The sequence below is a fragment of the Halichoeres trimaculatus genome, unplaced genomic scaffold (assembly GCF_033239565.1).
Source record: "Halichoeres trimaculatus isolate MK-OKI-2021-1 unplaced genomic scaffold, fHalTri1.1 fHalTri1_scaffold_11, whole genome shotgun sequence".
NCBI lineage: Eukaryota > Metazoa > Chordata > Actinopteri > Labriformes > Labridae > Halichoeres > Halichoeres trimaculatus.
Genome location: NW_027437189.1, coordinates 33,176,311 through 33,201,055, shown reverse-complemented (window position 1 = coordinate 33,201,055; position 24,745 = coordinate 33,176,311). Strand labels below are relative to the sequence as shown.

Sequence of the window (24,745 nt, the reverse complement as noted above, 5' to 3'; positions counted from 1 at the left end):
GACAGGTCCAGAGAAATGTCTTATTTCAAATTATTAAATAAAAATGACACCCGAAATGTTTAAAGAGTGCAAAAACTGCCTTTTTTAAAGGAATTTTCAAGCAAAAAAGGCATCAATTTTGTCTTTTACTGTCTCGAAAAAAGGCATTTATCCAGACTTTATCCCAATCATTGTGGGATATCAGAGAAATAAAGAGGGCTTCGTTTTCTTCTACTTTATTGTTTTGTTTTCTTCTTCTTCTATTTTTTTTTTTTTTTCTTGTGGAACATTTGGGCCTTAGGCCTTTTACGTGGTTCCAGGTACGTAGGTGCCAGCCAAAAGGAGACATTAGAAGACCTGCAGTATTTGGCACTTCTCTGAAGTCTCACAGCCAGAAATTATAACACAATAATGCAAAACTAAAAAATCACTTATTGCTAATGGCATGGTAACATCACTTTGGGTCTGCTGAGGATGCACAAGTAAGGTTCTTTTATATATACTTCTATTTATATATATATATATATATATATATATATATATATATATATATATATATATATATATATATATATATATATGTATATATGTATATATATATATATATTTATATATATATATATATATATATATATATATATATATATAACTCGAGGTACCTTAAAGCGATATCAAGACTGGCCTGAGGGGGGCAGCAATGCGCTGTGTAGTCTGCCGGAAACCTGAAGAAGAAGCAGAAGAAGAACCCGTGAGCAGAGCTGAGCGGCTAATAAGAGGAAGTGTTAAGCCGACTGTTGACAGCTCTCTCGATAGAACATAATAATAACACCTGTACTAATAATAATGGCGAGGCACTGACACAGCAGCGGGTTTCCACGCTCCACGGTTGACTCGTCTCCCGTTACGCGGTGGGTTGAAGGTTGTGTTAGCTACAGAAAGTGGATGACATTACTCTGCGCTGAACATGCCTAATCATTAGCTTAACTCGCCTAGCTCAACAAGAGTTTGGTTAGCCCACCATGAACAGACTGTCTGGATCAATAATTCCTCATCACATGACACGTAATGTATGTCGGTGAACGTCTTTGGATAGCTGTCTTTAATAACAAGTTCTGAATCCTTTGAATATTTTGATTTGTACAAAGTTAGAAAGTCTTAACACAGACAACGCAGCTAGTCTGAGCCTGAGTGTTATCATTTTGTAGTATGTAAAAGTTACCGGACGCTATAAATTAACTGTACATCCAGGTGACTCGAATATTATTGTTTTATACCATCAACTCCTCTGACTATATTAACGATTAGAGTGCCTTGCGTCAAACCGAGCAGGGTTATAACAGTGTCATGGCAATAGTCCCATTGCATTTCAACGTAATTTGAGGTTATGATGTTGAATGGACGTAAGCGCACTGAAATCAGTTTTTTTTTGTCAGAGGCTTTGGTGTTTAGTTTGTTATTTTGTGGTATTCTGTTACAGGTAAATTAGGTTAAACTTTGCCAAATTGTCAGTGCCGTGTGCATATGAAAAACATGTACTCATACAGAAGTGCGTTTAAATCAAACATTTAAATGCACTTGGCTCCAGTGGTTGTAGAACTGCATATTTACAATGCAGAGGAGATTAGTAAAGGCATGTTTATCTGAGTTAATGCCAATGACTGATGCTTGAGAATCGTCATATTTATTGAACTTAACTAATGATGACTTCACACTGTAGTTTGTCAGCAGACTGCCTGTCAGAGATGGATGGTGGGGAGGAGGTGAGAGTGGAAGCTGCTCCTTACTGCTGCTCCACTTGTGATGGAGGGGAGGTTACTGGGCACAGCCTGGTTAGACAGAACAGGAAAACCCGCAGCCTAAGCACCTCCTCAGCAAGCAGCTCCTTTGAATACAGGTGGGTTCTAAACAAGTGCTTACACACATGAATGAGTGTTTCAGCCGGGCCAGTTAAAGGCTGGGCCAATTAACGGTGCTAATATTTAGCATTTTAAAGCATATCAGCATCTGCTTTTTCTCTTTAAGAAATTATATTTCAGACTGTGTTTTTTGGCTTCATCATAGCCGTGCCTCTGTCTGCATTTACTCCTCCGTCTCTAGCATTGTCCCACACCAGGGCTGAACGATTTTAAGAAAAGATTGAATTGCGATTTTTCTGGCAGATATTGTGATTTCAATTCGATTCAGGATTTTCTTCAAATCAAGCTTTGGGATATTCACATGTAGGGCTGAACGATTTTAGGAAAAGATCTTATTTTTCTGGCAGATATTGCAATTCACGATTTTTTAATCATCAATAGTGATGATAAATAATCTGTTTTCATCAACTTCTACTCCTAAACAGAGGCTTTGTGTTGTTGACCTGCTTACCAGCACTTTTAACATATAGATTGTCTACAAATTTGTAAAACAGAATGTGTATAATACTTGACACAACAGATCCTGTGTTAGCCAGGAGCGCTGCAAAAACTTGCTGCTTTGGTGATCTCAAAATTGCATTGTCTAAAATTGCGATTTCGATCTGAAAACGATAAATTGTTCAGCCCTATCCCACACACATCTGATTGGTGAGACGCAGAGACATATTTGGGAAATTTGGTTTAAGCCTGGCTCACACTACAGGATTCTCGGCCCGATTCAACCCAGATTGGGTCCTCCTGACAATCGGGGAAGAAATCTGGTCGGGGAGAAAAATCGGGCCCGACATTCGGCCAAGATTACCTTCTAGTGTGAGCGGTTGACAGATGAATCTTTAGCCCCACGATCATCTCACAGACTCGTCGGACCCGCCCCAATGATTTTCAAACATGTTTGATGTTTATCTGGATGATTACAACATTCATTCTCACTGAGGATGACAACAGACAATTAGAAAAGCCCCAGAGACCAGACAACAGACAACAAACGCAGGCTCAAAGTGAAACTGAAAGGCTCTGGGTCAGCTGACTGCGCGCTCCACTGGTCCACTCGAGCCAGTACAATGATGCCTTTAAAAATAACACATAACCACGCCATTTTCATACAGTAGCAAACTGTTGTTTTATCAGTGATCGGTGTGAGATCATGTCATTATTGGCTGATACAGCAACAGTTTCACCTCTGTCCCTCTGCGAGTGCGTAATGGATGAAAGGCACCGCTGCAGACAGCTCCGCTTCTCTCTCCTCCTGTCCCACCAGTGCGCTAAAAACCTCAGATCAAACAACTGAGCACATGTGGTGCATCACTCTCTCTGGTCAAATAATCTTGGTGAAATCCTGTAGTGTGTGCTGGTCAGTATTTTCAAATCTTGTTGTTAGAGTGTGCTTAAGATTTAAGAGAAGATGATCTGTGAAGATTCTCCTTATGTGAGATACAACCCAATTTCAGAATCTTTGAAGATTTTTAAAATCCTGTAGTGTGAGCCAGGCTTTACTGTAGAAAACCTTATGGTGCGGCCACACCAAATGCGAATTTGCGGCGCGATTACATACAAAGTCAATGCAAAGACGCGTTTAGCCGCGGATTCGCCTTGGGCGGCGCGATTCGCGCGTTTGGCGCGGCACGTTTGGAGCGTTCACGCGTTTGGGCGGTAGACGCGAATTCGCTCGAGTTCAAAATATTCCCCCACGACGTCATTGTTTTGACGACGTTGGGGGGCAACCGCTGCCTGCTCCGGCTCCAACTCCGCCGGAGGATGGAGGAGAAAACAATCTGTGTGGTGTGTCATCATCCAGAGTTATACGATACGACGTGTGTACTCTACAGAGACCGGAAAAACAGGAGCAGGCTAGGTTGAAAGTCTCTGAGGAGACAGGTTTTGAAGGTAAGTTCTGAAAACATTCGTTCCCAGCTGGATCTGCCTGCACGGGCTATCACTGAGTCCAAGTGTGTTTTCCTCAGCGGAGTTTTGAGCCTGATAGAGAGGAGGGAGGAGTGCGGGCAGGGGCAGAGCCAGGGAAAAGATGGAAGTTCTCTGTGCTCCTCTCTTTCCTCCACCCCTTCATTATCCCCAGGGAGACCTCCGGGAACATGGGTCGGGGGTTCGGGTGGTCGGGGGTACGGGGTGTCGGAGGTTCGGGGGATCGGGGATGAGATCGCAGGGAACAGCAAAGCAGGGCTGGTGGATTACCAGGGAGAGGCAGCAGGCATTGATTGTGATCTCCAAAGCTTTCACACACTCTCCTGTCATGCTTTGGAAACCACAGCTCATTGTTTTTCATCTGCTCTTTTGGACTTTCGATCTTTAAATGAACGAGCTCTCTACTCCGCATGCGCAGTACCGCGCATTCGCGTGTTCGCGCCTCAGCTTGTCAAAAAAGTCCAGCGGCGAGACACGGGCGTTCACGCGGCGCGTGACAGGCCATTCGCGCGAGTAAATTCGCGTGTTCGCGTTTGGTGTGGCCGCGGCATTAGGGGAGCTGTTTAGTTTTAAATTTTTTCATTTAACTCTATAAGACATGCTGCTGAGCCTGGGAGCTGTTTAATAAACAAATGCTTAGACGTGTTTAAGCAAAGTTTAGTTTTGAAGCTTGTATTATCCCAAATTTTGATGCCAATATTTTCACTTTTACTGCAAATGAATATCGCCCCAAAATATTGTTTATCAGCTTCTCTGAAAGCTGATAATTGGTATCAATATCAGCCCTGAAAAAAACACATCGGTCCATGCAGAACTACACAGAACACAGTCCATTGGAGGACTACTGATGATGATCCCTTGAGGAAAAACAACTTGTATTTTGGGGTAATGATGCTAATATGATGCAGCATGTCATGTCAGCCTAACTTCATTTTCTTCCCAATGTATAAAAATGATTCTTTAGAATCTTTGTTAAAAAGTTATTGAAAGTCAGGTCTCTTCAACAACTGTTCTGCAAGACATTATAACTTGTTTGAACAGCCCTGTGACTTAATTTGTGATGCACCAACGCAGACTTCTGTGAAATGACCATGGAAAAATGAGAACAATCCCTTCTTCTCTTTGAGAATATTTGAAATCTTTGTTTTTTTATAGTTGTTGTGAGGTCTTCATTGCAATCTTAAGTAATCCCACATGTAACTTTAGTGATCAAAGACAACTCTTTTAAAGTAATGAGATAAAGCCTCAAAAATGCATCTGCAGTCTGGTTACATTCAGCTGCACATTAACTGGATTCGTCAACTCACACCGGCTGCGTGTTCTGTCCGGCAAGTTGCTTGACTCACTTTTTTTTTTTTTTTTTGTCTCATTAAGGTGTCAAAAATTTCAGTGAGTTTAAAGAAACAAACTTGACACAAACCACTTTTTACCTGAGTTTAAAAATGCCGCAACTAACAAAGGCATTCTGAGTACGGCTTTCAACCTGTAGCTCTTAACAGCTGGGAGGGGTTGAAGTGCATGGAGGATTTAGCAAAGTGGTGGAGGATAAAAAGAGTTTCCAGTGACAAAACAAGAAGAACGTGTGACCAGGAGAGGAGCGGCGTCTTCTTCTGTGAGCCTAAGGCCCCGTTTACACGACGACGTTTCATCTGAAAATGCTAAAACGCAGTGAAAAAAATCTGCGTTTACACGGAAACGCTGAGGGACTGAAAGAAGAATGGGTAGAAAACAAATGAGGCGGCATTTGCTTCCATATCTTGTCATACTCCCAAACAGCAAGCAAGTTATCCTCAGAATACCATTGTAGATCGTAACCTGTAACCTGACGTGGCCCTGCTGCTGCACCCTCCCATCCTTGTCACAGTCGCAGTCAGCCTGTGCCTGCTTCTAGTGATTACACTCAGAACATTTCCTCTATCATCCTTTCTTTCAGGAGAACTCAATCACTTCATGGACCAAGCCCTGTGACCACATTTGGCCCAAAGGCATGCATGCTCCAGAATCCTCAAGCAGTAATGTAAGTTAAACATAACATTTGTTTTTGCTGGACTGTACTCCCCCTAAAGATTGACGTTTGTGACTCCATAGCATATGTAAGACACTGCAGTTACTCTAAGACCCTGAACGGCCAGCAGAATACAGGGTGAGGAACAGAAAAGTTTAAGACGACATGAAATAAAGTAAAGAAATTAGAAAATGAATCACAGCCAGTTTTTTTTTCTTTTTAACTGAGGTTATAGGATTTAAGTCCTCAGTGCAAACCAAAAACAAGCAGTCAGTTTAAGATTAATTCTGCTTTACAGTGCTGACCCTAAGGATGAAACAGGCTCATTACTTAAAAGCAGATAAGTACAATATTTATATGCACAACCAAAACAAGTGTATTTTTTACTCTCAATTATGATTATGTTTGGAACTCACTGAATTGACGAGCGCTTTTCTGATCAATAGAAGACTGTTGAGGATAAGAGACAAACACAATCTGTTTAAACTAATGCTGCTCAAATAACCCTGTGTCTATATTGAACACACCATGTAAAACATTCACACTGCAGGGTGGAAAAAGTTTGTGAATGCTTTGATTTAACTGGTTGACCCTTCTTTGGCAGCATTAACAAACCAGACAAGCACAATGGCAATTTTGGACCACCAATAGCAAAACACTTTCAGTTTAGCACTATGATTAAAATTCAGGTGTAATCAACCTTCTTGAGGTCATGCCACAGCTTTTCCATTGGGTTTTAAGGGTGATTGTGGAGGCCAGCTAACAAAGCTCTTCATCACCTTCTTTCTTGGTCAAATAGCCTTTACATGGCCTATATATAGCTCCTACATGGCCTTTACATGACCTTTACATAGCCCTTACATAGCCCTTACATGGCCTTTACACTGCCTTTTCATGACATTTACATAGCCTTACAAAGCTCCTACATAGCCTTTACATGTCCCTTACATAGTCCTTACATAACCTTTACACAGCCCTAACATGGCCTTTATATGACCTTTATGTAGCCCTTACACAGCATTTACATGTCCCTAACATAGCCCTTACAAAGCCCTTAAATGGCCTTTACATAATCTGGTAAATGGACTAGTACATTTGTAATGCTTTTCTAGTCTTTCCGGCAACTCATCACTCTTTACACTGTTAGTCCCCTATACCCATCCACACCATATTCACTCAGTGATGGTTCTGTTCTAATATACGAACGGAGGAAAGAAGCCTCAATCTCCTGGCTGAGAGTTAGAACTGTACCACTGAGCTCCATCCGCCCCACACCCCATGTACATGCATTTACATGCAGCACTGCAATTCAATTGCATTTTAGCAACACACACACACACACACACACCTTTTTATTTATGTCTCTCCTATGTGTGTGTGTGTGTGTGTGTGTGTGTGTGTGTGTGTGTGTGTGTGTGTGTGTGTGTGTGTGTGTGTGTGTGTGTGTGTGTGTGTGTATGTGTGTGTGTGTATATATATATATATATATATATATATATATATATATATATATATATATATATATATATATATATATATATATATATATATATATATATATATATATATATATATATACCCGTCAAGCTGGGTCAAGAATATATGGAATTCTAGGGCATTACAAAATTATAGTGCATGACTAATGGAATGAATACACGAAAAAGAGAAGATTTGTAAATCCTTTTTTTTTTCATCTGGACAATATTAATTAGAATGTCCGTGTTCCCTGCCATTGACATTTGATTACTGTTTACTGCGTCTATAGAAGTAAATTATATTTTTCAGCGGAGGGAGGTGGGGTCTGGTGGAGCTTGTCAATCAAAATCCTGCTCGTAAACTACTGTGGGTGGTGCGCCCTTTGGACGAGAGCTCAGCATGGATATGAGGAGAAATGTGAGATGACAGAGACACAGAGAGAGACGCTGCTAGTCAGAAAAGTTCAGGCAGCTCACGCTCCAACTGAGGATGTGTTGCTGTAGCTCAGAGAGAAAGAGCGGCGCCATCATGAGAAAAGACAACGGAGATCATGGAGAGGGGCAAAGGATGGAGCGCCTGAGATGAAAGTGATCAAAAAAGTTTGATATTTCTATTTTTTGGACCAAAATCAGGAAGAAACACATAAAAAAAGAGAGTCCACTCTTCTTAAGTAACTTTGGTGTTTACATGGTCAGAGAAAATTATTATTTGGGTCTTAAAAGATCCTTCAAGATGCTCAGAAAATGGCTGGCAGCCCATGAGTTAATCTTGTGTTGATTTTTATAACGCGTTGATGTGCGGTGTAATTAATTAATCTAATTAACGCGTTAAAGTCACAGCCCTAATATATATGTATGTACACACACACACACACACACACACACACACACACACACACACACACACACACACAAACACACAAACACACACACATAGGAGAGACATAAATAAAAAGGTGTGTGTGTGTGAATATGTATATATATATATATATATATATATATATATATGTATATAACAGATATATAAACAGATCATTTGTGTGCTCATACTGATGGATTAGCTATCACAAAAAATTCAATATTTCAGTGTTCACATACTGTTTTGGTCCCACATCAGGGTAAGATTGCTGTTTTCACAAGTCTAAAATGACCCGAGCAGAGGGAGGAAAGGTTCCCTATTCTGGAACAACTCCCCTCAACAGCCAAGGTGTCTATCGAAACTCTTCCTAGACAACAAACATGTTTGCTTGATTATCCATCCGTACATCCATCTGTCCATCATCTTTACTGCTTCACTGCTACCACAGTGCTCCATTACGCAGTGGGTGTGGTCTCACAGAGTGGAGTGGGGGGGCTGGTCACAAAGCCCCAGCCTGTTAAACAGCTTTTTCAGGTTCCTCAAGAAGGGAGGAGACAGAGAAGCTCAGGGTAGCTCAGAGAAACCTGCCAGTGAGCAGTTTCATCCCACTTTAAGTGATGTTTGTGTCTGGAAGCAAAGGCCCTGGGTTTGCTTCATCACATGCTTTCCTTAACACATTTCTTTTGTTCCAACATTTGGATTAGCACACCAGGCAGAAAGCGTCTCTCACTGATAGTTTAAGATGTCTTGTCCTGGTTGGGTCAGTGACACCTGGTATTGGAACCTGGTAAATATGATGGGTAACTTTTAATCCTGGTTCTCTTTACTGTTGGGCAGAATTGGAAACCATAAAATGACTTTCCATCTCGTCTTGAGTTTCTATGAAATGTTTTTCTCTCAATGTGTTTTTAAATGTATTTACAGAAAATCCTGTCAATTTTGACACAAGTTGATACCAAATTCTGATTGTTGAGATATTTTCTACATGCTATTAAAATAACTGAACACTTCATTTCAATGTGCAGTCGGACTGGCCTGTGTAAATATATGTAGCAATCAAATATAATAACCAAACCAATGTCATTGTCATTGTTGTTGTTTCTGCTGTCCAAAAGGGGAAGCCCGTCCCTGAAATGGGCGAGTTTTGTGAAACACAGTGGGTGGGGACTGAGATAAAGTCAGCCTTAAGCTGAGTGAGAGCTGTAATACAGCAGCAGAAAACACTAGGAAGGTTTAGTGTTAAGTCCTCATTGGGACAAATATAGCCACGGAGAACCTAGCTGAGGAGTCCTGAGATTATCCTGTTGGCCACAGCGCAGAGGGAGACTCTGGCCCCTTATTTACCTCTCAGACAGCCAGCCGTAGACCTTACACCAGACTACATGACGTGAACCGGCTTGGTTGCTTCAGCTGCTCTACCATGTGTGGCATTCAGGGAAGTTGTTAGAGGAAGTTGTTTTGTCTGCACGGGCCACAGCTGAGTCAGTTTGAGTCAGCGTCTTTGTTACATGTGGACAGCGATGAAGTTTAATCAGTGCATCCCTGGAGACACTCCTGGGAACCTCAGCGAAAACAGAGTGTGGAAATGGTGAGAGGAGCCTTTGATGTTTTCTTTGTCTCTATCTCAACAAAAAGGATGTTTGATTTCTACATCTACAGGCAGGCTTCAGGCAGTGCAGTGTTTACTGCCTCTACCAGATGTTTTTTTTAGGCTGGACTCACTGGAGATGTACTTTTTTGACATGGACTGAATTCAAAACAGAGCCATGCTTCATGAGTCCATCAGCATAACCCCGCGATTGAGACAGAGTGCATGGTAGACACTGAGATGAAGGATTGGTGGTGTGAAGCAACTATTGATGACAAGGAAACAGCTCTTTACCTCTGCAGATGTTGATGCTTTTATACCAGGAACTGCACAGCTTTAGTTTTTTTACAAGTACTGGTAAATGTTGAATTGGTTTCATTGAAACCTGTAAACATTTTAACAGATGCTGTTTTTTTCTATAGCTGTAGGACTGTTTTCATCAACTAGTGTTGAACAACCCTACCTGATTCAAGTCATTACTGCTTTTACACAATATCTGTGGCTCTGCTAAGACCTACATTTGTGATGTTTTTGTTTTTACCTACACTTAACTGTTTGATGCCTTTATGTGAGCAAAGGAGCACTATCCTAATTTTTGATTCTTTTTGTTTGACTGAATAAGTTAAATTTAACTACATATTGTTTTGTGTCAAAAAGTGAAATAGTATCATAAGGGCCAGAGGATACCTGTTTTTTTTTTTGTTTTTTTTTTCACTGGGTTGGATTTATTCATTCATATAGAAGCCTGTTTCCACTATTAAAAATAGGAAAAGTATTAAACACTAAAAAAAGATAAGTATGAGATACTTGGTGATAATGAGATAGTATCTCATTGTTATGAGTAACTAAGTCAGGGGTCTGCAACCTTTACTTTCGAAAGAGCCATTTTGCCTCAGCTCACATGGATGAAAGTCATTCGGGAGCCACAAAATCTACTTTATCTTCACATTAAGACAAAAAAAGTTTATAATCTGTTAAATGATTATAGAAGCTTTTGTAAAATTTAACAAGATTGTTAATGTATTTTTTTTCAGTAGATTTGCAAATTTAAGGAAAAAAAGAAATTTGTAATGTGATAGATTTAATAAATATGCAAATTGTATGAAAATTCAATCAGTTAAACAATTAAAAAAAAATCATAATTGGCAAATAAAAAAATGAAAATAAAAATGTGCAAAATTTTGCTATTTTAAAAAAATTGCTGAAATATCATCAATTTTCAAAATAAAAAACCTGAATAATGTAATTTTAAAATGTAAAACTGTCTAAAATTGAAAAAAGGGTATTTACATTAAAAAAAAAACAAAAAATTGTTAAATCTCCCAAAAAATGGCGAATTATTTATCTTAATCTGAAAAAATCTCAAAAAATTGAAATAAAAAACCCACAAATATTAAAAGCTTTATTCCAAGGGGTGATGCATTTTTAGTACAAAATATTGAATCATGATTTTTCTTAGTGTCTGTGTTGTTTTCATTAATACCCTCTGTAAGAAAAATAAAAACAACAACCTGTATTTGAATAATATTTCAAAGCTACTAGAAGCCACTGCAAAGGAGTCAAAGAGCTGCATGAGGCTCCAGAGCCACAGGTTGAAGACCTCTGAACTAAGTCAAAATTATGAGATACTTTCTCATATGTATGAGAACATTTTAAGTCATTACCTTTTAATTGTGACTTTGTTTCTCATAATTACGAGTTACTATCGCATTGTTATGAGTCAACAAAGCATATTTACAGCCTGGTTCAAAAAAACATCTTGGGACTTAAACGCAGATTACAGTATCAGCACACTGTACGGGGGAGGGGTCTTTATCTAACTCAGCAGTATAGAGGATATTGAGATCGTTTTATTGTCCAATCAGACACAGCTTAGGTCACGTGACAGCTCACTGTAGCTGTTAGAAAGGAAGCTCAAAGCCGGTGTCCAATGTAGCTGTCCGCACATTAGCTTCGTTTTCAGTGTTTCAGGAACAAACAGGTGACGTTGCAGAGACTATGTCGATGTTTCATACGGTCTATGTTCCAGCCTCATGCAACTCTTAAACCATCTCCTTATTTGTTGGCTGGCTGTGATTGGATAGAAATAAACAACTGAATACAGATTTACTGTTGGATGTCTGAGATGACAGGAAACAGATTTGAGCTTTAAAGCTTTAACTAATATGAGGGAGAAAAGAGTTATCAATGTACTGTGTTGTTTTTTGCTTTCAAATCTGAAAGATGTGTTTGTGTGTGTGAAGGCACATTCAGGACCCCGCCAGCCAAAGACTAACATGGAACAAGCCACCAAAAAGTGTCCTTGTCATCAAGAAAATACGAGATGCCAGTCTACACGAACCCTTTAAAGAGCTCTGCATTTTCCTCACTGAGGTAAATTTGAAGTTGAAATATTTATCTGTGACAGGAAGTTTGTCGGTGATCAACTCTGCGTGCTACTTTTTCTTCCAGCATTTTTTCTATCAAACTGAAAAAGTTTCACCTCACCTGTGTTTTTTGTAGGTGAAGAGCATGACTGTTTATGTGGAACAGAAAGTTCTTGAAGACCCAGCTATTTCAGGCGATGAAAACTTCAGAGTGGTAGCTAAAAAATTCTGCACTTTTAGAGAAGGTAAGAAAACCGCCCAGTCATGTTTTCCATGGTTAAATCAATAAAATATTAACCAGCTAGGGTTCAGGTTATGAGATTTTGTGTTTGTGTGTTTCAGATCTCGATGACATCTCCAATCAGGTTGACTTCATCATCTGTCTGGGTGGAGATGGGACTTTGCTTTATGCATCTTCGCTCTTCCAGGTATTCATTCAGGTGTTTTAAAAACAGCCCCTGCACATTTTTCTCTTTACAAAAGAAGCTGAGCAGTTCTCGTTCATTTCCTTGTAGGAGAGTGTTCCACCAGTTATGGCTTTCCACCTGGGCTCCTTAGGCTTCTTGACACCTTTGAAGTTCGACACCTATCAGTCTCAAGTCACCCAAATTATAGAAGGTACCGGATGAGCTAACGACTTTGTCAGCCTGTTCTTTTACAACATTAATACTTTATTGTTTCAGTTTTTATTATCCTAAAAAAATGTGATGTTTGTTTATTTGGAATAGGTAATGCTGCTATCGTGCTACGAAGTCGCTTGAAAGTAAGGGTACTTAAAGAGAGCAGGGAGAAGAAAGCCAGGGTGGATGAGAAGGGCATCATCCTGACCAACGGGGACATGGCTTGTGGGCGAAAACCTCTGCAGTATCAGGTATGAGTCTGATCAAACCATTTGCATAATGTCACTTAGTAATGAGTTATGCATTCAAGATTTTTCCCAATTTTCCCTTTAAAACCATAGACTGTATAAAATATGGATGAAGTCTGGCCGACGTCACCTGTCTGTTTCTGGAACGGAAAATGTGGCACATCGGCTATAGCGGCCATATTGGTAGTGGCAAGGGCTCCACACTCCGGTCGCGTGACCCTCAGCTGTGCCTCTTATTGGGGGAGCTCGCGACCTTTATACTCTCTGAATGGCTGAGTAAGAAAAAAATTCACCCCCCCGTACAGTGAGTGCTGGTAGTAAAATTAGCGACTCAGACAGGAGATGTTTTTTGAACCAGGCTGTAAACAGGTTAATTTCTGCTTTGAAAATGACTTTTTGGCTTGGTGTGTATGTGACTTCAGGTACTTCCAGAGCCAGCCTCAAGTGAACACTCCAGAAACAGCAGATTTTAGCACTTCCGCATTATCTCATATTCTCAGACTAGAGGTTGTGACTTGTTTAAAACTAAGCACAGCCCCAGGCTTGACACACTTTGATTTTATTGGTGTAAGAGGAGTTATTTAAGCCCAGTTTTCACTTTTAGGTTCAGATACAACTCTCAGTTTGTGGCGTTTCTACTGATTAAAATCAGGACAGATCCCAAACTACTGACCCCTACCATCCCAATTTTTGGTACCCTACATTGGGATGCCAGACATACTTATCTGACTCCAGAAGGTGGAGCTAGAAACACTGCAGTCCTCTGATTGGTTGAAAAAATCATCACTTTCCTGGTGGCACACAGTCCTCTCTGAAACAAAGCTTGATTGTTCTTTGTAACAAAGAGCCACACGCCAATCACAAAGAAGAGGAATTGCTGCATGTCTTCCGTGGTTGCTCTTTGTTTGCTGTGTCACATTTTTCTTCCTTGTTGGATTTATTAGTTGGATACACTGTGTCACGCTACTATGTAGATGATGCTGCTATCGGCATCCAACGCCAACAGGAACAGGTTTTACTAATCCGACCTGTACCAAACTGTGCTGATCCATACTGGACCGTTTGGTGGACACGGGTCTTTACGCTGTGGCTCTGGTATACAAGTGGCTTCTTTTCGATAAAATCTAAACAAATAATCACAAAACTGGAGGGTTAGCTGTGCGTGCAGGTAGGCCTAAATGCTTCATTTAACCTTGTAGATAATTGTGGACACAGCTGCACAACTGGTCTTACCTGTGAAAACATTGTCATTAAAGAAGAATGTTGCTCTGACCAGCTTCAAGTTAAGACCGTCTGTCTGAGGTTTTTACATCTACCCTTGAGGTCAAAATTATTAGCCTTCTGATGAAATTTCATAATTATTTCACAAAATTTCCCAAAGTGCTGTTAACTCTAAACCCTATGTTTAAAATATGACTTCTAATGACTTTTTTGAAAAGGCTGCTCTCATGAAAGAATCAGTACTCTTTTTTTTCACGTAAATTATTGCTCATTTTCAAGAAGTTGCTGTAAGAATAACATCTAAATTTTTGCTCATTCTTTAAAATAAGTATTTTCTGCATTGAAAGAATGCGTATTTACTGAAAACTTAACGAAAAGATTTCAGTTCTGATAGAACTGACCAACTGAGGATTCAGAAATATTGTAAGACTTTGTTTTATCTATTTCGAAGACATGCATAAACACACCTGCTGGATGAAGACAGTAACAGATCAAGCTCATCTGTGCTCATCTGTGGGGGTTACGCGTCCCGTTGTTATGGGCTGGGCCGAGTTAAAATCCAGGGCTGTTTTTCAGTCCCAGTCCGCCACTGTGATTGACACATAAACACACCGACAGTGCGTTTCACCTAAAAACACCAAAACGCAGTGAAAAAAAATCTGCGTTTACACGGAAACGCCGAGGGACTGAAAACGCTGTATTAAGCATGCCAGACCTATATTCTGCGCTATAACTGTCTTGTCCAGAAGCTGCTTTTGGGAGATCTCCACTGAAGTAGAGTTGAGCTGGTCATCTGGTGTTTCCGTGTAAAGGTGAGGCTGAAACGCAACAAAACTTTTGCACCCTGAAACCGTTGTCGTGTAAACGGCCCCTCAGTCTGCATCCTGTCACATGACGGCTTCTCCTGCCAGCTCCTCCTTTTCCCTCTGGATCTAAATAAAGTAAACTATAGAAAGAAGAGAATTCATCTTAAAAAGTTTGACCTGTGCTTCTGTCATAACAACGGGTGATCCATGAATGACACAGTGGTTATTGTTCATGCAGCAGTGTGTCTTGCACTGTCTGACGATATCAGGATTGCATGGTTAAACAGCGATTGATCCATAATCAAAAAATAAACTTAAAAGTGTTAAACCTCTCTCTTATATTAGAGATGAAGCTGTGTTATATGTTGTTTGTTGTAAATCCTCCTGTTTGATAATTGTACTACCAGTGTTTCTCAAAAGGTTTGTCATTTAGCCCGTCCTGCTGTCCTACTTTGTCATCCTGTCAGACTCAGTTAGTGTAATAACGACTGTTTTCAGTGGTGGTGCAGAATCTGGAGTTTCTTTGTGACATACAAACCTTAAAAAACACAACAAAACATATTGAAACTTGTTGACATGCTGGGCAGGGCAGAAAGATGAGTTTACAGGTAATCAGGAATTCATATAACACATATCTTACATGTTTGAATATGTTTCAGGTTCTTAATGAGGTCGTGGTGGACAGAGGTCCGTCCTCCTACCTCTCCAATGTTGACCTCTTCCTGGATGGACACCTCATCACTACAGTACAGGGGGATGGTGAGTGTGATGAATGAGTGTTTTTACCTGAAACTCTGAAATGAGGATCCATGAATGGAAGTTAAACTTGCAGAGAGATTGTTCGTTTGCTGAAACTCCTGTGGATTCCTTTGCCTCACTGATCAATCAAAGCTAACAACAGCATCAGATTGTGTAATCACATGTCCTATTGTCATCTTGTGTCCACACTAAAGTACAAATAATGTTTTCAGTATTTCTCACACATCTGTATCATACAAAAACTCTATGTTCATCTTAATTTATTAGATTTACAGTTTCTTTGTGTCTTTGTTACCAAATGTTGTTTAAATTCTTTAACATGTCAAGTATTGAAGAGGAGTGATTCTCAAAGTGGGGTCCACGAACCATGGCTTAGGGGTCAACAGAATAAATCAAAACAATTTTAAAAGTGTGATATATCTCTGAAAAAACATGTCAACAAACTGGGATCTTTTGTAGTTATTCTTTCTAATAGTCCTATACTTTTAAGATCAATTCTGACACGATCGTGACTAGAGATTGACCGATACGGATTTTTCAGGGCCTATACCGATTATTTGTAGTCAAAGAGGCCGATATCCGATATTTAAACCCGGTTTTAATTTGCAGTGAAAGTAAAAATATTGGTGTCAAAATTTTGAATAATACAAACTCCAAAGCTTAACTGCATCCAAATGCCCTCAAGCATGTGTTTATTAAAGAGCTCCCAGGCTCAGCAGCATGTTTTATAAAGTTAAATGAAAACTTAAAAAAATAAATAGCTTAAGTTTTCTACAGTAAATAAAGTTTTCCAAAATTTCTATGCAACTGCAATAAATGTATTAACAGCACTGCTGGCTGTTACCCAAGCCATGGCTCTGCTTGTAACCAATCAGATGATACTGTGGGTGGGACAGTGCTGGGGACTGAGCAGGGACTGCAGACAGTGGAGCGGCTGCATCAGAGCTGCAACAACACAGTTTTAAACTTGTTTTTTTTCGGCTGTCGGATTAAAAAAAAGGCTGATGCCAAAATGCCTCAAAATGCCAAATATCGGCCTAGATAATCGGCACGGCTGTGTATCCCTAATTGTGAAACTTATCGCTTCGTAGTAGAGCCCGACTAATATGGGATTTTTGGGGCTGATGGCGATACCGATACTGGGGGAAAAAAAGAAAAAAAGCCGATATTCGATATATTATATTAGTATAAATTCAATGATATACACAGGATATATACTGTTTATGAACACAAATCATTATAACACCCATATGATTCAAGACAGAGACAGAACACTATGAAATTAAAACAAGGAACTTTAATTATAAAACTGTCAACATAAGAACTGTAGTGTAAACCAATCATAAATAAGAACAAGCTGTAAACACAACAATAAATAAAGAAGTCAAACTGTAAACACACAATGAGCAACTTACACAAAGTTAAAACCCTGTATTTAAGTCTTACATTAGATAATGGTGAACACACAGGAGCAGGAGCTACAGAAGCTACACGGAGCAAAAATTTTTATAATCGGCTACATTTTGGTCGATGTTGATTAATCGGTGACAGGCTATAATTGGCCCAATTAATCGGTCAGGCTCTACTTCATAGTGCGCAACTATAGTAAAAATAACCTTCAAAACAAAAACGCCTCAGAGCCAACATTTTCTTAAACTTGATAAAATAAATTACATGGAAATTATAAATGTAGCTGAATTGTGTTGTTATAAAGTTATTTCTTACATTATATTGAAATTATGCCGAGGATAATGAGAGGGTCCTTTGAAAATTGTCTCACCTGAAAAGGATCCATGGTCTAAAAACAAGAGCCCCTGTTGTAGAGGAGCAGATATCAGGCCTGGAGCTGTTAAAAGGCGCATGTCCAGAGCTGAGCAGCTCTTCATGCTGCACACTGGAAAACTCATTCAGGAAGTAGAAAAGATGTTCAGGCCTGGCTTTAAAGCTGTTGTTTCTGAACATACAGTGATTATGATAACAGTCCCTAATAAAGGCTTAATAAATGTTTGGGGGTTTTTTTCAGTGATGGCAGAGCATCAAAAGTCAGTCACCCCTTTCCAGAATTTAGAACAGGTCTTTCAGACTCTGGTCTCTCCAGCTGAGCCTCTTAACCTTTTCCCCTGGTTAAGCAGGGCCACGGCCTTTGATCACCTCACCATGGCTTTTTCTTGTGGACACACCTGCTACACCAACAGCTTCCTTCTCACTGTTGTTTCACAACAGTTCACCTGTTCTCATCTCACCCTGACACACCTTTCCTAAAATCTCTTTAAGCCTACAGCGCACCCGGAAAAAGTTCACAACACTCCACTTTTTCCACATTGTGTTATATAACAGTCTCATCCAAAAATAGAATTAGTTTTTTATTTTCCTCAAAATTCTGCACACAACACCCCAAAATGAAAATGTGAACAAAAAGGTTTTTTTTGTTTTTTTAATTTTGAAAATTAAAGAAAAATAGGAAAAGTTGAAATTAAATGTTCATAAGCTCAAAATTGAGCTCTGGTGATTCCTGTTTCCACGGATCATCCTAGAGGTGTTCCTACAGCTTGACTGGAGTCTACCTTATATTTTTAACAGTCTTTTTGTAAACACAAACGACAAATATAAAACAGCTGCTGCTATTTTAGAAGAAGCCTGCCTATGTTTTTATTTACAGTTCCACAGTTAATTATTTGTTTTTGTCTTATTTTTTTGCTGCTAAAATCTAATTCTAATAAATTCTATCTATCTATCTATCTATCTATCTATCTATCTATCTATCTATCTATCTATCTATCTATCTATCTATCTATCTATCTATCATCAGTCACTTTGTGGTTAACTCTGTGCTTTGTGTGTGTCTCAGGTGTGATTGTATCGACGCCTACAGGAAGTACAGCGTATGCTGTGGCAGCAGGTGCTTCTATGATCCATCCCAATGTCCCTGCCATTATGATTACTCCAATTTGCCCACATTCGCTCTCATTCAGACCCATCGTGGTGCCTGCTGGAGTGGAGCTCAAGGTACTGACAATTGCTGCGGTGTGCCTGACAAATTTTCCCGTTTCCATGAAGCATGCTGTCTCTCTTCTTTTGTATGTCCATCCACAACTTTATCTGTAATACAGGTATTTTGTGGTCATTTAGAACCACTTAAGTGGAACATGTTCACACCTTCCTTCTACAAACAACTTTATCTTTTATTGTTTGTTTGGATTGTGATTACACAACAGTGAATTTATGAATAAAACTAGGTATTGTATTTGGTTGTTTAAGTTTTAATGGCGCTTTGAGAACAAGTTTAAACAAAAACAAAACACTGTTTTTATTATTTAGTCATGTGTTGCTACTTACTGTTGTATCTTTTAGATAATGCTGTCACGGGATGCTCGAACCACTGCCTGGGTCTCATTTGATGGAAGGAAGAGACAAGAGATCTGCCATGGAGACAGGTTAGTCCACATACTGAGCTAGTCATGGTGAAAGCTCCAACTCAAGAAAACATGGAGGACGTCAACTAGGTTAAGGAAGTAAATCAAATTAGTTTTATGTGACTGCCTGGATGAGTCACTAAAGAAAATATAATCATGTATTAATGTCAGAACAGAACGTACCTTCAAGCCTCATGCTGCCCTGAAGTTTTCATGACACAAACCTTTTGGTTTTTTTTCCATCCCTGTTCCAGTATTACCATCACTACTTCCTGCTTCCCTGTTCCTTCAATCTGTTTCCGGGACCCAGTGAACGACTGGTTTGAGAGCCTGGCCCAGTGCTTACACTGGAATGTGAGAAAGAAGCAGAGCTACCTTGATGAGGAATTCTGAGGCCTTATCCATGACGCTCCAAGATGCCCGAGACTCCCAAGTCTCAGTTTAAGCCTCACTGTTCTTTGTGTTTAGGCTTTGGTAGAGGTTTCCCCAAACTCCATTCAAATAGCTCTGTCATAGTAGCGATAGTACTTCAAATATTCCATTAATTTAATGAAAAATATATCATGTACAGTCACACATTCCGAATATTGCTAGTCATTCAAAATCATTAAGTTGTAAAACCTTTTATTATTATTATTATGAAATTAATCTTAACTATTTCAAATGATTAAATCTTTATATCTTAAGATCTAGCAGATAGTTATTTTTCTAAAGTCGTGTTTTAATCCATGATAATTTTTCCTACTGACACTTTCATTTTTAAAGGTCTCTTTCATGTGACAGTTGAGATTAGACAGCTCCTAGTGAAAATACCAGTGCTGGCAGCATAATTTTCTTATGGTCAATGAGGCCAAGAAATTAACCCTGCTACCTAAATGACTAGATAGGTCTGTAAAGTAAACTTTAACTTGTACAAACTCCTGTTACTCGACTGAAAATCGAGTACTAACAGCAGCAGAAAGATGGTTAATAGGTACGCTGTAAAAAATTTCACAGTAAAACAACAGCAAAATATTGACAGCAGGGATGGCCAGTCCTGTCATTTTACAGTGCATGTACTGTAATTTATTTTTACAGTATTGTATGATAATATAATATATTGGATTATAGCATATGAATGTTAAATAATGTTAAAATACTGGCAACCCTGCTGCCAGTATTTTAACATTAATTTGCAGCTAAGTAATTTTTGTTATAGTGGTGTTGTGTAACCGTGAGTGGGGAGTGAACTCAGTGGGTATGAGACCCTGTTGTACATTGAGATGTTGTGTTGCAGCTGTCTATGCTTTAATTAAAAAACTACCCTCGTAGTTATATTTTAAAGTTAACAAAAGAAAAACAAAATTAATCTTATCTTTTTTTGTTTTAAAACACACAAGGCCAACACACTGTAAAAATAATAGGGCGCATTGTCTGTGCCATGTGAAGCACAGACAGCCTGTGCTCGCACTTTATTTGTTAAAAAACAAAATTACTTTGCTGTAAAACATCAGTAAAATAGTGGCAGCAGGGTTTCCAGTATTTTACTGTTATTTTACAGGGAAATTTTGAAAGTACTTTTATTTTAATACAACATGATTTTACTGTTAAAAATTCCTCATAAACTTACAGTAATTTGTTACAGTGTATGGAGGAAGTGGGAGCTAATTGTTTTGCACTGTTTGGTCAATTTGCTGTCGAGGCAGAGGGCTTAATGTCACCGGGGGAAACATTTAGAGACAGAAAGAAATGAAAGCTGAACTTGAAATTTGACATTTTAAAATGAAAGTGTCATCTTTATGTGTGAGTGTGAGTGTGAAAAAGAAAAAAAACACTGGCTTGTTGAATGGAGTTTGCCCTGTGTGTTTGTTTCTTATAAACCATGAAAATCTCCATGAACTGGAGTAAGTGCCGTTAATGGAAAAGAGTTTTCTGAGTATCCATCACAAGAATAAAGAAAAAGCAAGGCTTGGGATGATCTTTGACAAAAAACGTCAGATGTGGATAGCAGACACTGCAGCGCTCTGAGCATGTGCTGCTAGGTCTGCTATAGCACTTTCCAATCTTCACCATGAATGGCAGGGACGAATCTTCTACTTTTTAAACAACAAAAGATATTTTTACTTTTTTGGCTGTGCTCTAATACTGTGGAAAACTTTATGAATTTTAAAACCAAACTTTTACAAATTCTGTTTATCAAATCAGGAAAAACTGTTTTACAATGAATGACAAATGCTCTGTTCACACTTATTTTAGGTTTACTACAAAGAAAAGTGAATTTAAACTGATCTATTGTACCTGTTGAAAGTGTCCCGACTGCAAAGACTGTGCCTTATATATTTGTGTATCTAATGTAAAGAAATAGTTTTAAAGGTTTACATGACTCTATTCTTTTTAATAACACTCTTCTTTTGTAACATTGTGATTTTTACATTCCCTTCATAAACTACATGTTGACTGTTGTTTTTTTACAGTCTGAAGCACAAGAGACTCAAATTGTGACGTTTGTTTAGCACATATCTTTTTTTGGCAGTCATGCTGTTTATAATTAAAAAGACTTTTCAAGGATGCCACAAGGTGACTCATTCCAGGGGAAGAGACCACATCCCAGATACATGAAGTATCTTTAAGCTCTTTTCTTTAATCACCACAAGCAATCACTTAACCAAGTGTAGTTCTTATAACTCTGTGGTTGTGCGCTGTTATTGAGAATCTTCTGATGGTCTTAAAGTTTAGATTGATAAGTGAAATTATTCAGCAAGTTTGAGGAAGGGAGTACCCTAACTGGCTTTAAAATATTAGGGTCTAAGTTTGACTTGATGTTTTATCACCTGCTGTAAAACTCAAGAGGACCAAGTTCTTAGAGGCAATCATTTACTCTCTGATAAGTAAATGTCTTTTTTTTTGCTTGGAAAAAATATGTTAAAAAAAAGTAAATCTTTATGTTTATCGATCAGTTTACAATCTACCAACTGCTAAGAATCTGTTTGGACCTTCCTATTGTTTTTGAGTTTTTCAGTTTATCATTCCGTTGCTGAAAAGTCAGACTGTTTAAAACCAGCTCAAAGTTCAGTCTAAATAAATTTCAGATGTCATTTTTTGCCTGTTTTGTTTTTGTAAACTGTTGTGAATTGTTTGAACTGTTAAGGTAAAGGAAACTCCAATAACTTAAGCTGAGGCTTTTGTCTCTCTTCTCTGTAAAGTTTTGTCAGCTCTTCACTTAAAGCTGTTATTTAAATAGCCTCATAACTCTGACTTTTCTATCAGTGATTTTGGTAATCTTTTTATCAAAAATCCAATTCTTTTTTCTAGAGCACCTTAATAAACAAGAAGAAAATCAAACTGGAAATTGTTCTGATCCCTGATTTGTTTTTTCTGTTTGTTCTGAACGCCTCACCTAACACCAGTGTGGATTTGTTTCCACTTTGAACTGTGAGACATAGAAAAGAAACGTTACCAGGATATTACTCCAGATTATCTGCATATGATATGGTGTCACACAGACAGGGTTGCACATAAAGAGCTTTCTTTCCACCTGTCTATGAAAGTCCAAATTATTCTCTTGTATTGGGATGCACTGATTCTGATCCTCCCCCTCAAAGCTGGATTGGGTAGGGGTGGGAAAGGGCCGATCTGAACTTGACACGAAGGCTAAATTATGATTTTAAACCTAAAGTTCACAACTGACAAGTAAATTTATTAAGTTCAGAAGCATTGTTTTAAGCAAACTGCAGGTAAACATTTAATTTTTTCATAGTTTGTATGAAAATCATTTGCAATCATGCCATTTGTCCTTTTTTGCCTTTTATATCACCAATCTACCTGCAGTAGAAAATGCAGGTTATCATTTTAACACTGGTATCAGATTGGTATCTGTATCAGTTGATACACTGTAAACCCCAAAGTTCAAACTACTCAAACTACCACTGCTTAAGCTGTGAAAACTTAAAATTTGGTAAAGAACCCAGACAAGATAAGGGATAGACCAGTCCAACTTTTCTGTCCTAATACTGATTTCTGAGCTTTGGGTACACTGTAAACCTGGATAAGTTGAGTTTACTTGAAAAATGCTTGTAAACCGGTTACCGTAAAAAAAAACTAAGTAATGAAATAAGTTGATTTAACTCAACATCTCAAGTAGTTACAGTTATTATCATTCTACTGAATGTTTTAACCAAATAAACCTGATGCTTATTTGTTACAAATTAAAATATTAAGTTTTTTTTTTTTAAATGTTGCATATCACTGCAAGACATAATAAGTTGACCTTACTCAAACTGAAAGATGTGATATCAATAAATTTTCCTTCTGATCTAAGTAAATGAAGTAATAAATGTTGAAGCAGATCTGAACAACTAAATTAAACAACATTTTAAAGTACAGCTAGATCTCATATCCACAGCGCTCTCTCATGGTTAAAAACGCCATCACAACAAAAATCAGCTCTAATTTAATAACTTTAGTAACCGTGAGTGAGGAGGGAAGGTAGTGGATATGAGACCCTGCTGTTCATTGAAATAATGTTCTTCAGGGGGGAACAGGTTGTCTGAGCCCCACAGTACTAACTGGTGGTCTGTGCTCCACGGCACAGGGTCCTGTACCTACTGACTTTTGCAGTGTGCCAAATGGTTAATATTTTAATAAATGAATTTTTTGACTGGACTATAGTACTATTTAGGCAAATCTTGAAATTAAGTGTAAAAAGATACATTTATCTATTTTTGACACAGTCAGTCCACACCACATACAGCATGTACAGCTGGTTGATGCCACAAGGAGCAGAGACAGCTGGTCTATGCTGGGAAGCACAGACAGACAGTCCATTTCACATGAAGCACAGAAAACCTGAGCCCCTGCTGCACGGAAGGGTCTCATGTCGACTGCATCTCCTCCTCACTCACGGTTACAAAACGCAGTCACAAACTAATGATTTTAAGTTGTGCTTACTTAAACAGTAACAAAAGTTAAATCCACTCAGAAATCATCAATTTCAATACTGAAAACTCAGACATTTGAGTAAGCTTAATTTAATGACAAATTTAATGTTTTCATAGCTGAATCCAATTGAGTACTTTGAACTTTAGGGTTAACAGTGAAGTAAACCTTTGTGCCGTATCATTTTTCTTTGAGGTAGCTCTCAGTCTCAAAAAGGTTGATGATCCCTGGGATAATCTGCAGTAGTCAGACTACTCAGGGAAAAGGGAACCCCTCTTCTGATGGGATTAGTGCAGATATCAACTGATGGGCAAGACAATCACTGCCAACAAGTATGTACCACGGATTTGGGAAAATGTGCAACAGCCACCTGAAACCAATCCTTCAGGGCCAACACTAGTTTGTTGTTTCTACTCAACACTGGGTACACAAAATGTAGCCTACTGTCTCCCTCCTCTGGATGTCTTTATATAGTCAACTGTTGTGAAGGACGGGATACTGTACTTTTAAGACTTAAATACACATTCAAACTTTTCAACTACTTCTAAATACGATGCATTTTAAAGAAATAATGCACTACAGAGAGTGATTATATTTATATTTAATTATTATCAGTTAGTTACTAATATGAGTGTACATATTAGTATGTGTCTTAT

At 38.6% G+C, this 24,745-nt stretch overlaps 1 protein-coding gene across 2 annotated transcripts; it reads left to right on the top strand.

Annotated features, from left to right (window-relative positions):
- Window positions 1–726: 726 nt before the first annotated feature.
- nadka (NAD kinase a) lies at window positions 727–20,967 on the top strand. 2 transcript variants are annotated; one of them, XM_074680857.1, is made up of 12 exons: window positions 727–887; window positions 1,708–1,873; window positions 5,749–5,832; window positions 11,986–12,115; window positions 12,245–12,353; window positions 12,451–12,536; window positions 12,624–12,726; window positions 12,837–12,979; window positions 15,663–15,762; window positions 18,611–18,768; window positions 19,114–19,196; window positions 19,430–20,967. In XM_074680857.1, the coding sequence occupies exons 2-12, from the start codon at window positions 1,722–1,724 to the stop codon at window positions 19,566–19,568; spliced, it is 1,287 nt and encodes a 428-aa protein (XP_074536958.1). In that variant the 5' UTR covers window positions 727–887; window positions 1,708–1,721; the 3' UTR covers window positions 19,569–20,967. The 2 variants fall into 2 exon arrangements, with proteins under 2 accessions (XP_074536958.1, XP_074536957.1); XM_074680856.1 differs by having other exon boundaries at window positions 1,697–1,873.
- Window positions 20,968–24,745: the final 3,778 nt, after the last annotated feature.